Source organism: Capra hircus, chromosome 15, assembly GCF_001704415.2.
Source record: "Capra hircus breed San Clemente chromosome 15, ASM170441v1, whole genome shotgun sequence".
NCBI lineage: Eukaryota > Metazoa > Chordata > Mammalia > Artiodactyla > Bovidae > Capra > Capra hircus.
Window position 1 is genome coordinate 40,955,590 of NC_030822.1, and position 14,616 is coordinate 40,970,205.

Consider the following 14,616-nt stretch of genomic DNA (forward strand, 5'->3'; position numbering starts at 1 on the left):
ATCCTAGGCAACTGGATTTCAGAACAAAAGAATTCAAGGAAAGCAGATTGGCAGAGCTGGCAGAGCTGGCCCTGGAGATGGCCAGTCCAACTTCCTCACTGGCAGATAAGAACACAGACCCAGGCAAAACTAATCAATCGTGCTAGAGATGAAAATTGTCATTACCTGGGCTTCCCTGGTGTTTCAGATGGTAAAGAATCCGTCCACAATGTGGGAGACTTGGGTTCAATCCCTGGGTCGGGAAGATCCCCTGGAGAGGGAAATAGCAACCCACTCCAGTATTCTTGCCTGGAGAATTCCATGGACAGAGAAGCCTGGAGGGGTACAGACCATGGGTTCACAAAGATTTGGACACGACTAAGCGACTAACACATAGCATTGGATGGAGGTAATGACCAAGAGGCAGAATGAGGAAGCCCACTGGGATGACGGGTTTGATGTAGGTGGTGCCTGTACAACGTCTGCGGATGTGGAAACTCGCTGAACTGTATGCTTAAGATGTGTCTGCTGCTGCTGCTGCACAGTCGCTTCAGCCATGTCCGACTCTGTGCGCCCCATAGACGGCGGCCCACCAGGCTCCCCCGTCCCTGGGATTCTCCAGGCAAGAACACTGGAGTGGGTTGCCATTGCCTTCTCCAATTAAGATGTGCATGCCTTAGTGTAAAAGCATACCTCAGTAAAGGAATAAAACAAAATAAGGCCCAGAGAGGGTTAGGGTGATTGCAAATGTGTGCCAAGACCAAGCTCAGGCTTCTTGATGCCCATTCACTGTCCTCACCGCTACCCCACTGCATTTTTGCTACTATAGCAAAATGCTCTCATAGCCTATGGGTCAGCTTTGACCAAGGTTGGAGCCCACAGCACATGACATCTGAGGTCAAGGAAAGTCAGTCCAGTGTGAGCTGGAGTTAGAAACTGGAGGATATTTATACTGAGCAAGGCTCAATGATCAGTGATAATAACAATAATATCATCATAGCAATAGTAATAGCTAAACATTTATTGAGACCTTACTATATGCTAGGCAGTATTTTAAATGTATTAAATCCTTACAACATTGTTCTTTATGGTATACGCCACTATTACAAGTGAAAGAAATAGGCCCACATTTAAAAACCTGTCCAAAGGTTCACAACTGGAAAGTTTCAGAGCTGCCATTTAGACTCAGGCAATCTGGCTCCAGAATCCATGCTCCTCACAGCATAGACTGCCCCGTCCTGAAGCACCTGCAGCCGGCAGGCTTGGCTTGAACAGGCACCCACCTTCCCCAGAGGAGACGTCTGACATGCGGCCAGAGATGCAGATGAGCATCGACACCGCACGTTTCCACCGAGATTCGTTAAAAGTGAGTGCACCTATTGCGTCTTGGATCATACGTGTTACAACGCAGAGAGGGAATTTACACCGAGATGGAACTACTATGACCTGGGCCATCTTGGCCCACACTCAGGAACAACTGAAACTCAGGTGCCTGACTGCATGAACAAGCAGAGAAATGCAAATTAAAACTACAACGTGATAGCCGTATACAACGTGATAGCCGTATACAATGTCTAGAAGTTTAGGAAGACAGATAATATGGAATACCACCAAGGATGGGGAAGAACTACAACTCTCACATATGGCTGGTGGGGTAAAAATTAATACAACTACTTAGGAAAACTGTTTGGCAGTGTATTAGATGGCTCTGGCTGCCATAACAAAATGCCAGACTGGGTGGCTTAAAGGAAGATGGAACTACCTATGACCTTGTTTATGTTTTTGCACAGTTTTGGAGTCGGGAAGTCTAAGATCAAGGTGGTGCCTGCTCAGTTTCTGGTGAGAGTTTCTGGTGCAAATGGCCACCTTCTTGCTGTGCCCTTACATGGCAGAGAGTGACGGAGCACTCTGGTGGCTCTTCTTATAAGGACACTATCCCCATAAAATCAGCGTTGCACTTTATGACCTTATTTAACCTGATTACTTCTTTACTCCGCATACAGACAGGCTTAGCACTTCAACACGTGAATTTTGGAGTGACACTGTTTCAGGCTATAGCATTCTGCTCTTGTTCCCCCAAATTAATTTCCTTCTTTCACGCAATGTGCATTCTCTTCATCCCAACAGCCTTGAAAGTCTTAACTCATTCCAGCATTGACTCTACAGTCAAGATATCATCTAAATCAGATATGTGGGAGACCCAAGGTATGATTCATTCTGAGGCAGAATTTCTCTCCAGCTAAGAACCTGTGAAATCAGACAAGTTATGTCCTTTCAAAATATGATGGTGAGACAGGCATAGGATAGGTGATCACATTCCAAAAGGGAGAAACTGGAAGGAAGAAAGGGGTGATGGGTCTCAAGCAAGGCCAAAACCCAGAAAGGCAAAATTCCTCTGGATCTTAAGGCTCAGGAAAAATCACCTTTGTCTGGATACTCTGCCCCCCAGGCCCACTAGGGTGGAAGCACTACCCCTCACTGCTCTGTGGGGCAGCCTGCCCCTTTGGCTGTCTGGAGTGGCCCTGTCCAAGCTGCTTACTGCCTTGGTCCCACCCCACTGGCTTGGGGCAGGGTCCTCCTGGCCCACTGAAACCAGAGTGGCAGGCCCATCCTTTGAGTGAAGAGCCTTACCCTGGGGGCAGTGGTAGGAGTCAAGACTTGTGCCCTGATGATCTCTAAATCACCTTCAGTACCCTTTGTCCCCTTCCTTGTGGAACAGCACATGTTAGCAACTGAACAGCTTTATGGTCCCATCTTACAGAATCCAAGATGTCCTACAGCGTCCTTTATCTTTCCCTGATTTACCTTTATTTCAAACTGGCAGTGTCCCTGCTGATATAATCCCCTCTCTATTGATGCCTTCTGCTGTGAGATGGTTGGTTAAGTCCAAGAGCCCCATCCTTTATCTCTTAATCAAATGATTGTTCAGCAGCACCTTTGGTGAAGTGAAGTCGCTCAGTAGTGTCCGACTCTTTGCGACCCCGTGGACTGTAACCTACCAAGCTCCTCCATCCATGGGATTTTCCAGGCAAGAATACTGGAGTGGGTTGCCATTTCCTTCTCCAGGGGATCTTCCTGACCCAGGGATTGAACCCGGGTCTCCTGCCTTGCAGGCAAACGCTTTAACCTCTGAGCCACCAGTATTCTCTCCAAATCAATGTTCTCATTTTTTGTAATGTGGATAGGCTGAGAATTTCCCAGACCTTCACATTAAGGTTAAACGAGGTCATAAGGGCAGAGCTCTGACGCAATAGGATTAGCGTCCTTTTAAGAAGAGACTCCAGAGAGCTTGCTCATTCTTTCCCCGTTGCCACACAAGGACACAGTGAGAGGTGTCTATCTGCAAACTCGAAGAGAGACCAACTCAGCTGGCACTTTGATCTTGGACTTTCAGCCTCAGAACTGTGAGCAAATACATTTCTATTGTTTAAGCTATCTGGTTTCTTGCATTTTGATACATCAGCCCTTGCAGACTAATATAGGCAGTGTCTGCTAGAAGTGATCATACATCAACCCTACGACTCAGTGATTCGACTTCTAGGTTTAAATCCAGAAGAAATGAGTACATATGCACACCGAAAGACACGGACGAGAATGTCCATAGTAGGAGTATTTGTAATATTCCCAACCTGGCAGTAGCTCAACTGTCCATCAACAGTAGAATATACAGTAAACACTGCATGTTCATAAAACGGAATATGACATGGTAGGAAAAAAATGAACAGATTACAACTATATATATACAGAAATAATGATGAAGGAAAGATTCAAAAGTGAGAAAGCATACACCCTATGATACTATTTACATAAGGCTCAAAGCAATACTGTGTTTTGTTTTGTTTTGGTTTGACCTGGGTGCTGTTCCACGGTGTGTTTGCTCTGAAAGTTCATTACTCTGTACACTTATAATTTGTCTATTTTCTGCATATATGTTACATGCCAACAAAAAGCTTGCATAAAAGTAGTCACTCATTGAAAATGTTACACCATTCTAATAATGGAGAATGAGTTGATATACTGTGTGGTTGACGATAATGTGATCTGCTGACTGTGACTGACCGATCAGTGATGTCACAGCAGCTCGGCCCACAAAAAGGACCAGGTGGTAGAGATCACCGTGGGCAATTTCTGGAAAGTCCTGGGATGGTACATTAGCGACACATCACGGTATCCTCCAGTGGTATAACCTTCAGTTTAGGCAGGTAACAGCTCTTTAAAACACTTAACTTCAACTGCACAAACACATGTATCTTCTGTACTAAAGTATCTTTTAAAAATCATTTTATACTTCTGGAGGTAAGATAAGCAAACTCTGAAAATGCCAAGTCATAATCAGTCAGTCTATGCTGTCCTTGGCCATTGATTGTCCATTGTACTTTGTTGAATAAATCATTTTTCTTGCCAGTGTTTCAACGTCCTCTTTGGATATCTGAAGCCTAGACTATGAATGGAGAATTTTAGGGGGATAACTTACTTTTCTGGTAGCTTCCCTTCATTCTGTGCTATAAGGTCAGAAGACCTAGAAAGGATCTCATGGCTATAAATTTTGGTCCCAGCTATGATGGACCAAAGGGCAGAACCTGAGGCACTCTGAAGGGATTCTGAGATGGCAGGGAGTCTAGGGGAAACTTAGGGCTCCCTCCAGCCAGGGAAAGGCATGGCTGCCAGAGCCAAGGCTGTAATCTGTGACAGTCTCCCCAGCGGAGGCAGGTGTCTCTCTGCAGAGATGTATCACCTTCCTTGTGCCCACCCCAGGGGATCCTGGCATCCCAGCCCCTGCTCCTTTAGACTCCTTCCAGGCATTTAAGTATGACTCTCTTTTCTTCTCATGAGGAAACTTTCTAATGAAAAGCCCCCAAGGTCCATGGGCCCAGAGTAGCCATGAGAGAGTTTAGCTTCTCTTTTCCCACCAGACACACACATGTACACACCCGGCACGGGGATCTCAGAACACTCACCTGGGGTGTCATCCCGTGGCAGATGTACACAATAGGAACATTTTCTGTCTCTGGGCCCTGATCAAGACACAAATCAGTCTTCAGGGAGTTCTGCAACTGAACACCAGAGGAGAGGGAGTCACACATAAGAAACAGAGAAATAAAAGCGTTAAATCAGGAGAAACAAGCATTCCACTGAGACAGGCTCTGCTTCCATAGTCAACTCTGCTTTCAGTCAACCCTGAATACTACAGAAATCAACAAGTACCAACAAATACCAAGAAACCAACAGTGTTGGCCTTGCATTAAAGGTGCTGAAGGCAGAGCAGCCTCCTCTGAAGGACAAGAACTTGGATGCTGTTAAACAGGATTTTGGGAGCTGAGAGGGTCTAGGTAAAAATATGGCGCACACACACACACACACACACACACACAGATGGCACTACATTTCTCATCCTCTCCTTTTGCACAAGGGTGGCACAATGGCCAACAGAAGTCCCTGGATAGAAGACTTTGTTCTTGAGGGTTGAGGGACGAGAGGAACATGTCAGCTGTTTGGGGGCCTGGGATGTCCCCTGGGATCAGGCCTTCTCTGTCTCCTCCAGATCCAGCAGTGGCTGGCCAGGCCCCAGTGGGGACCCAGCTCATGAAGTTTCCCTAGAGTGGAAGGTCTGGTGGGTGAATAAGAGAGAAGCGGACCAGAGAGGGAATAGGAGAGGAGAGAGGTGTCTCTTATCCTCACCTACAAACACATCCAATCAACAGTACAAAAGTCCTGTGAACCAATATCTTAGCACATCTAGGGAGGAAAGCTGATACTCAATGTCCCCTTCTGGCTTAAGCCCACTCTCAGCCCTTGGAAAGGGCAGCTTGTGGTTCATGTGGCCCTGCTTACATGCCACAACTGAGGAGACCAGGGCAGGCACCAACTCTTAGTTTAGAATGAATTGACAATTCTCTTTCTTTCCTCCTCTCTCCCCATCCTTCTCTTTCTGGAATGTGACAATCTCATCATCCTCTTATTCTGCCCTAGGAATCCTGATGAGAGACCAAATACCATGCTCAGTGGGTGCTGGCCACTCAGATTGTGGGGCCATTTAGATCAGGTATGGGGATCTGTTGGGCTTGTGCAAACAGAGAAATCCAGCTGTGATGAAGAGGGGATGAAGCAGGAGGCAGACGGATTTAGAGACAAGAGATGATCCTGCCCCCGCTGTGGTTTTCGTGGCTTCCCAGCGCGAGTGCCTGGGTCCAGCTGTCCTTCAGTTCCTGGGCCTGTAAGAGAGCTTATGGTATCTTTACCCACCTAAACTGAAGCTAGCTTACATAGCTCTTCTTAGTGATCAAAGCACTTTATTTACAACTGGAGGCTGGAGATGGGGGTCCAGGGGAGACCAGGGCAATGGGCCACAGGTGGGTCATCTATCCGGCTAAGTTTTTGCAGTCTTCATGGTAGGAGTGCAGTGAATTAACAAGTGTGAAGCATAACAGATAACTGGAGGCCCACACTTGATCTGTGAACATCCTGTTCTCGACAGGGGACAAAGAACAGAGTCAAATTCTCTTCTTTTCAGCTCCCTTTCCCTTACGGGGTGATAGCAGCTCAATCTCAAACTTGGAGTTTAGAGGTTCTGGAGAAACATGAACATGTATCAGCTCCCTAGGCAGGGCCCCAGAAGCATCCATGCAGCATGAAATCCTCTATCGTAAACCAACTACCTGACTGGCCTGCGTGGGAGGAGTACATGCAAATACACCCTGGACTCCTCCCACGGCCCACGGAGGGCTGTCTGTCACATCTGAAGCCGTGATCCATTAGTGAGACCTGCATAAAGTTCCAGAAAGCCCTGGTATCAGACATGGCTCTCCTGTGGGCCCCCAAAGCTGGCCTCTGAATGAGGGTGGGTGGTGACTTTTGATAAAGTCCTCTTTGATTCTGTGTCATCCATCCCCTATTAAGCAGCTTGTCTGATGAGGAAGTTGGGAGAGACAGGCTGAGATGAAATCTTGGCTCCAGCTGTTTAGTCTTGGGCAAAGCAACATAACTCCTTGTCTGTTTCCTTCTCTCTCTTAAATACGGATAATTATAGTGCCAAACTCATACGTTTGTGGATTAACTGAAATAATCTCTGCAAGTGCTTAGTACAGGGCCTGACAAATAGCAAAAGTGCAATAACTATTAGGTGCTATTATTACTGGTATAACTATCCCGAAAGCCAGTCAGGGAAGCTAGCGTTTATGACTGCATCTATGAGCCAGGTTCCAGGTGAAGGGCTTTCCATGCATTATCCCACCTAATCCTCAAAATCACTCAGCCAGATTGGTAATGCTAACTCTCTTAAGGGTGCAGGAAGTTATGTTGTAGCAAGAAGCTCTGCCTCACCTCTCAGCCTGTAACGCTGTTCCCACTGCATGGGCCCTCTGCTTTGGCCTTCTCTTTCCCCCGACTAAGCCCTCCTCCTCCCGTGGTTCTCAGCCTCTCCATCACTCTGGAAGCCTTTCCTGACTTGCATCGGGGTGTGAGGCCACCATACCTCCACTTCTCTGAGCGCAGCACTTACATGCTGTGTTCTCGTCACTTCTCTACTTGCCTGGCTCCTCTATCCGTCACCAGACCAGGTCGAAGGCTTTCTCACTGCCTGTGACACAGGACAGCCCTGGCACGTATTAGACAGTAAGTCCTTATGGGATGAATGAATGAAGAAAATGAGCAATGAATGAATGGCCTCAGAGTTGGAGAAATGGCAGAGCTGGAGTCTGTCTCCAAAGCCCAAGCTCTTTCCGTCATCAAATGGTGACAATCCTGAGACTGTGAAACATGTCCCAGGAAGTGATATGACTCTAACCTTTAAGGTTTCACAAACTGCCAGGGCTACACAGTGATTAAGCAGCAAAGCTAACTTTCAGAAGCAGGCATGTCTGTTTCTGGATGCCACTCCATCTCTCCTGTCAGCACCAGAGCTGGGATTCGTCGAAGCCATGCTGTCTCCCAGGCCCGAAGCTCAGAATCCTGGGGGAGGCCCATGCCCACACTGCAAGGCCCATGATCCTTCTGCCTGCTGGAGGCATTAAGGAGACTTTTTACTAGATTAATGGTCTGGGTTATTCAGACTTGACAGCGGCCTGAGAGTTCCAGGGGGTTATTTTACCTGAGCAATGAAGTTTAGGCATGAGTTGGAAGGGGGGAAAAAAAAAAAAAAAAAAACCTTCACCGAGAAGACATCTGGTCTCTCCACTTCAGAGTAAAAGTCATCACCAGGAAGAAAGATTCAGCTCCACAAATTGTCTTGCTCTTGCACTGCATCCTGCCTCAACCATCACCAGCTTACTGCCCTTATTGAGTTCATTACACTTCTGGACAAGCAAGTGTCTCTGCTCATGTAAGAGCGCAGCCCGCGGAGGAGGCAGGAGAGAGGAGCTCCAGCCGAGCCCTGAACAGTAGCCGGCGAATGCACGCGTGCAGGGTCACGAATGCACACGTGCAGGGTCACAGACGTCCGCCAGTCCCAGGAATGACTGACGCAGCGCAGCCCTCTGGAGTGGCGGGAGGATGGGTTCTCAGCAGGACAGACTGAAAACAGCCCCCACTGTGGACTCAGCCAGATCTAGATCGCAACGCGGATATGCCACTTACTATTTGACCAGCCAAAGGTTTCTGGGAGTGATCTGGGTGAGGGGTCTACACGGTGAACGTGCTATCTGTGCTCCTACGATGAGACTCTTGCTTACACGACCATAATGTCTTGGGCCCAGACCCAGGATTGCAATGGCTGTGTGCAGGCACCTCCACTGTTATGCCTCTCTGGCTGAGTTTGGCAAATACTTTTAGCTACAGCTGATAGCTTGGTGAGACCGTGAATCCAGAAGCTTGCCTTGGCTCTCAGAGGCCTGGGCCAACAGCTTCTCCGGAGCCACAGTAGCATGTCTGTCCTATTTTGGTCCAAGAGTAACCAGGCAGCACACATAATGTGCTGTGGATAGATATCAGCTGTGTCCTCAGGACGGTTCTGGGGAGCTGGATGGGGCAGATGGGCACCTCACAGTCCAGCGTGCTTCCACGGCGAAGGCAGGATCTGGGGGCTCAGGTAACCGCTGAGCAGCGCCAGCTGAGGAGTTTCCTGACATTTGAATTATACCAGCCTGAGAAGGGGGGAGGCAAGAAGCCACTGGGCAGTTCTCTCAGGACATGTCAGCCACAGCACGGGGACTCTCAGGGGAAGGCACAACCCCCTCTGATAGTCAGGCCTCCGGGGACAACAGAGGCCCTGCAGGGGGGTAGAAAGGGGCAGTTCCTGGTACCCTGGCGCTGTCTCCTTTAGAATCCTAGGATGTGAGCATTGGCAGGCCCAAGAGAACACTGAAGCCAGCCCTTCAGCAGAATCCTTCCTCTCCTGGCTGAGGCTGTGCCCATTAAGTTCCTGCTGAGGCAGGCCTTGAACTCAGTTCTGGCCACAGGCCATCAGAGGAAGAATTCTTCGGTCAAGTTTTCATCCTGGAATATCTAAAAGGTCTGAGGGGACACTCCAAAGGGAGGAATGGGAGTGATATCAGAAGCTGATGTTCTAGACTCAGTTTCACTCAGGTTGACGACCTGCGTGAACATGGGCAGTCACTGCGCTTCTTTCTTTCCCCATCTGTAACACACCAGGGGCAGGGAGTGAGCCTAGTAACCCCAGGGGATAGTTACGAGGATAATTTTGAGGGCTTAACTGTCATAGAGAATCCTCATGTGTTCGCTCAGCAATAACAAGGACAGATATCCAAAAATCAATCAGGTATTTAAAATACCTTAAGAGTTGTAATGTCCTGGGGATATTGGAAGCATGGGGAGAGTTTATCATCTTCAAAGTATTTTAACCTCGGACACAAAATACATTTCTATATCGGAGACTTTCTTCTATCCATGAGGAGAGCATTATTTTACCCCACTTAACATATGAAGTAACTGAGAAACACAGACATTAAGACACTTGCTCAGGAAGTGGCTGGGTCAAGATTGGAACCAGGTCCATGTGGATCCAAACCCTCTGCTCTGCCTCTCTGTCTTGCTGCCTCTGCTGGGGGAACCGCCAATCAATAAGTAGTACTAAAACATCACTCAAAATCCAGTGAACTCTGGAAGGATATGTTTCCCAGATCTGCTTTCTAGGAGGCTCTGCGTGAGTGGAAGGCATAGCACCTTGGGTGAGGGAGGCATGCAGGCTGGTCGGTAGAATCTCAGGCACCCATACTTGGGAAACAGTTGGGGTTGTCTTGCGATCTTAACCTAACTGCATGTTTTTGCTTTATTAAGTGGCATATTCATGTTTGGGGCCAGCGCTGAATTGCTTAGGATTGTAAGGAGAGACTAAGCACCCCTCTCAAGGGAATGGAGAGGTGTGGGCTATGAACGTATAGGCTGCTTCACATGAAGCTCCAGAAACCAGCCTCTTGTCCCCAGGTCTACCACAGGTCCCAGTTGGGCGCATGTGTCTGGATGAAACCCCAAGGGTGGGCTCCTTACCACCCCGTAGGCAATGATGTCCGAATACATCCTCATTTCTGGGTACACGCTGACCAGGTACCACCGGAAGGTCTTGCACTGCAGCTGTTTCCTCAGAGCCTTCCTTGCAGTGATGTCCCCGATATCAATTCCTGAGTCCTGTGCGAGATGCAAACACAGAGATGCAGCCACCAGCGTGGTACCGCTTTTCCCTGAACCTCCCTGACCACAGTTCTGGAGACTGCCTGTTGAAGGCATTACCTGGGAACTTAACTCAGGCGTTTCCCCATGTGTGCCTTGGCCCCATAACCATCCTGTTTGGTCTGCAAAACAGGAGATCAGCACTGATGGGGACTGTTGTCAAAGGCCATTGAAAATAAAGGGACTAAATCCTTAAAAAATACTAAAGAAAAAAAGCTGTAGTCTTTGTGTAAGTAAAAGAAATGGAAGAATATAGCCTGAGTAAAGCTATCACTTTGCTGACAAATGTCTATATATTCAAAGCTATGGTTTTTCCAGTAGTCATGTATGGATCTAAGAGCTGGACCATAAAGAAGGCTGAGTGCCAAAGAATTGAAGCTTTCAAACTGTGGTGCTGGAGGAGACTCTTAAGAGTCCCTTGGACAGCAAGATCAAGCCAGTCAATCCTAAAGGAAATCAGTCCTGAATATTCAGTGGAAGGACTGATGCTGAAGCTCCAATACTTTGGCCACCTTATGTGAAGAGCTGACTCATTGGAAAAGATCCTGAGGCTGGGGAAGATTGAGGGCAGGAGGGAAGGGGGTGATAGGGGAAGAGATGGTTGGATAGCATCACTGACTCAATGGACATGAGTTTGAGCAAACTTCGGGAGAGAGTACAGGAGAGGGAAGGCTGGCGTGCTGCAGCCCACGGGGTTGCAAAGAGCTGGACATGACCGAGCGACTGAACCAACAACACAGTTACCTCTATCTCAAGAGATAAGATGAGAGATTCTGAACTGTGTGGGGGAGAGGGAGAGGTAAGGAAAAGAGTTGAAGATGGAATACTGCTAATTGTAATACTATTCCTAGTGATCAGGGCAGCTAAGGCTTACATAACACAATGGGCCAGGCTTTGTTCCATATGAGACAGACACAGATATTTTCTATATTTTACTTATATTTAATTTTTAGGATTCCATGACAGCTCAGCTGGTAAAGAATCTGCCTGCAATGCAGGAGACCTCAGTTCGATCCCTGGGTTGGGAAGATCCCCTGGAGAAGGGAATGGCTACACACTCCAGTATTCTGATCAGGAGAATTCCATGGACTGTATAGTTCATGGGGTCGCAAGAGTCAGACACGACTAAGCAACTTTCATTTTCACTTTATATTAAATTTACATATATGGTCCTATTTAAACTCATGAGGGAGCACAATATAACCCTCATTTTGGAGATGTGGGAGGTTCAGTGACCTCCTGGGTGACTTGCCTAAATCCCATAGCTAGTAAGTGATGGAGTTGAACCCAATCAGCCTGGGTCTGCTTTAAAATTTACAGGGGCATTTGCAAGAGCCTGACCTTCTGCCTGCTTAGACCAAGTCCTTGCAGAAGAAGCAGAGCCCCTCTCTCTAAGCCTGGTTGGGGTCCTTAGCATAGACAGTACTGCTTCCCTCATTTCCCAGGCATAACAAAGACGTGGCCCTGAGCCACTGCGGTGCAGCAGGCAAGGAGCAGTCACAGAGACATGGGTGTGTCCTTGAGTGTGAGCCAGAGAGAACCCCCCACATTTCTTGTGGTCCCAGGAAGCCCTGGGACCTGTACCCCAGCTGCTGAATAGGGCACAAAATCAGCTGAGAAAGAGCTGATGCCACAGCAGAAGATGGAGAGGGGTCCCACCAGCTGGGGATCAGACAGAGACAGGTGACATCTCAGAGGATGACACCATGGAGCCAGCGACCAGACAGGGCAAGTGTCGTCTCGTGAGATAGCAGCCCAGAGCGGAGACAGGAGGATGGGGCAGCACAGGTCTCTCCCTCTGACACTGTGGTCCATGGGCTGCCAGTGTGACCCCATTTGGTTCTACCATCAATTCTGGGATCAAGTTAGTGGGGTTGGGAAAAGAATGAAATTGACAGTTTAACTCTGAAATATCTGGGGAAAACCACAAAGACAGTTGCTACATGTATCTGGACATGATCAGATCACATTCTTGATATCAGACAATGGGGGCTTGAGTCAAAACAAAAATAAATATAGAAGAAATACATTTATTTTTGTCTACCGAAGTTCAGGTCATATAAAAATTTGAACTTGCTACAGCCTGAAGGTTTAAGTTCTGGAACCCCAGGGCGCAATTTCAGTGAGGTTATGCCCTTTGAGCATTTCCTGATAACCTCTTCTATGATCGGTCTGCTCCCTAGCTCCTGCCCAGAGCCTTCCCAGCAACTTCCACTTGTTATCTCTCTGCTGGACCCCTGTTCCCTGACGATCAGGAAATGTGACCTGCTGATCTCTGTGCCCCTAGTCTAGCACTGCACCTGAACTCTACTGATGAGACCGAGTTGAAAAAATATGTATGAAACAATGAACACAGCAACTGACGAGAAATGTATCCTGCTCAGTCCTCTGTTAAGTATTAACTTAAAGACATCTCTTAAGTACTAACTCTTTAAATTTCTCTGCGCTTCACCCTTACATCACAAAGCTATGTGCCTGGACCCAGGCCATCCCACTTAATGCTATATGTGATGACAAATGAACACTGTCTCAGCTTTTACAGAAAGCCACTAGAAGAATCTGTCTCAGGAAGACCTCTGTGTTTGCCTAAAAAATCTAGGTTCCCATGGGAAAACTTCCTTTCTACATTCAGGATCAAGGGAGAGTTTGTCTCTTTGAAGTGAAGTGAAGTAGCTCAGTCATGTCCAACTCTTTGTGACCCCCGTCGACTGTAGCCTACGAGGCTCCTCCCTCCATGGAATGTTCCAGGCAAGAGTACTGGAGTGGGTTGCCATTTCCTTCTCCAGGGATCTTCCCGACCCAGGCATCGAACCCGGCTGCCTTGCAGGCAGACGCTTTACCATCTGAGCTACCAGGGAAGCCGTTTGTCTCTCTACTTATAACCTAATCAAAAGTGGGAGAGAGACAATACATCAGGAGTACACTCTACTTTAACTTCTAGGAGACTCAAGAAACAGAGTTTTGCTCGGCTTCCATGTCTGGATATTATGTCCCTTTCCCCTTCCTGTTTATTGATTGACTTTTGCCTTCCCATTTTAATGGTTCAGCACATCTGTACTGTGTTGTTCGCTATAAATTGCATCAAACTCTATTTCGGAGCAGGAGGCAGAAATTGGGAAATGAGCAAACTTCCTCAGAGAAGGTCACCTTGACCCTTATTATTAGAAAATACATGTATCTTTCCTGGCCAAATAATTAGAGGGTTGAACAGTGTCCACCCAGAACCTCTGAATGTGACCTTATTTGGGAAAAGGGTCTCTGTGGATATACTTAATTAGAGATGTTGAGATGATTCTGGATTTAGGATGATCCTAAATCTGTATGAGAGAAAGGAGAGGAAACACGGAGATAGAAGCATAGCATGAAAAGACACATCTGCAAGCCAAGGAACCCCGAGAGCCCCCCGCAAGCTGGAAAAGGCCAGGAGGGACCCTCCCCAGGGCCCTTGGAGGCAGCATGGCCCTGGCAGTCCCTTGACTGTGGGCTTCTGACCTCCAAAACTACCAGAGAACACATTTCTGTTGTTTTAAGTCACCCAGTTTGTGGTAATTTGTTTTGGCAGTCCTGGGACACTAATATACTTAACTACAAAAAAAGCTGTCCAGTATTCCTGCCTCTGTGTGCAGCCACACACAAAATTCCTTGTAGCCAAACCTCAAGAATGGTCGTCGCCTAACAACCATGGTGAGTCATCCTTGGTACTCAGCCTGTCTTCAGGCAAGAGGAAGCAAGAGTTTCCGAATCCTGCGTAAGGAAATAGTGATGCTTTGCTGCAGACTGACTTTCTGTTTGCTGATAAGCAAACTGACTTTCAATTAAAGTAGAGGAAGCATGAGCGGAAGGCTCCTCTGATCTTCCGAAAGCTTGGGACTGCACGTGATGAGGGAGTGGGTGAGACAGCTGGTTCTCTTCAGTGCACGGCCAGGGAAGAACTCCGCATAGAGGGCAGCAAGGGAGGATGACTGCCCAACAAGGGCATTCTGAGGCTCGGGTGAGAATCACTTCTCTAATGCTTTC

The 14,616-nt window shown here is 47.7% G+C and overlaps 1 protein-coding gene across 2 annotated transcripts in view; it reads right to left on the reverse strand.

Annotated features, from left to right (window-relative positions):
* GALNT18 (polypeptide N-acetylgalactosaminyltransferase 18) overlaps positions 1–14,616 on the reverse strand; it is a 357,288-nt gene that overhangs the window by 46,087 nt on the left and 296,585 nt on the right. For both annotated transcript variants that reach the window (XM_005689675.3, XM_018059545.1), the window contains exons 8-9: positions 10,420–10,557; positions 4,938–5,033 (exon numbers count right to left, since the gene is read on the reverse strand). In XM_005689675.3, the coding sequence (XP_005689732.1) occupies positions 4,938–5,033; positions 10,420–10,557 (234 nt within the window). The remainder of the gene's footprint in view (positions 1–4,937; positions 5,034–10,419; positions 10,558–14,616) is intronic.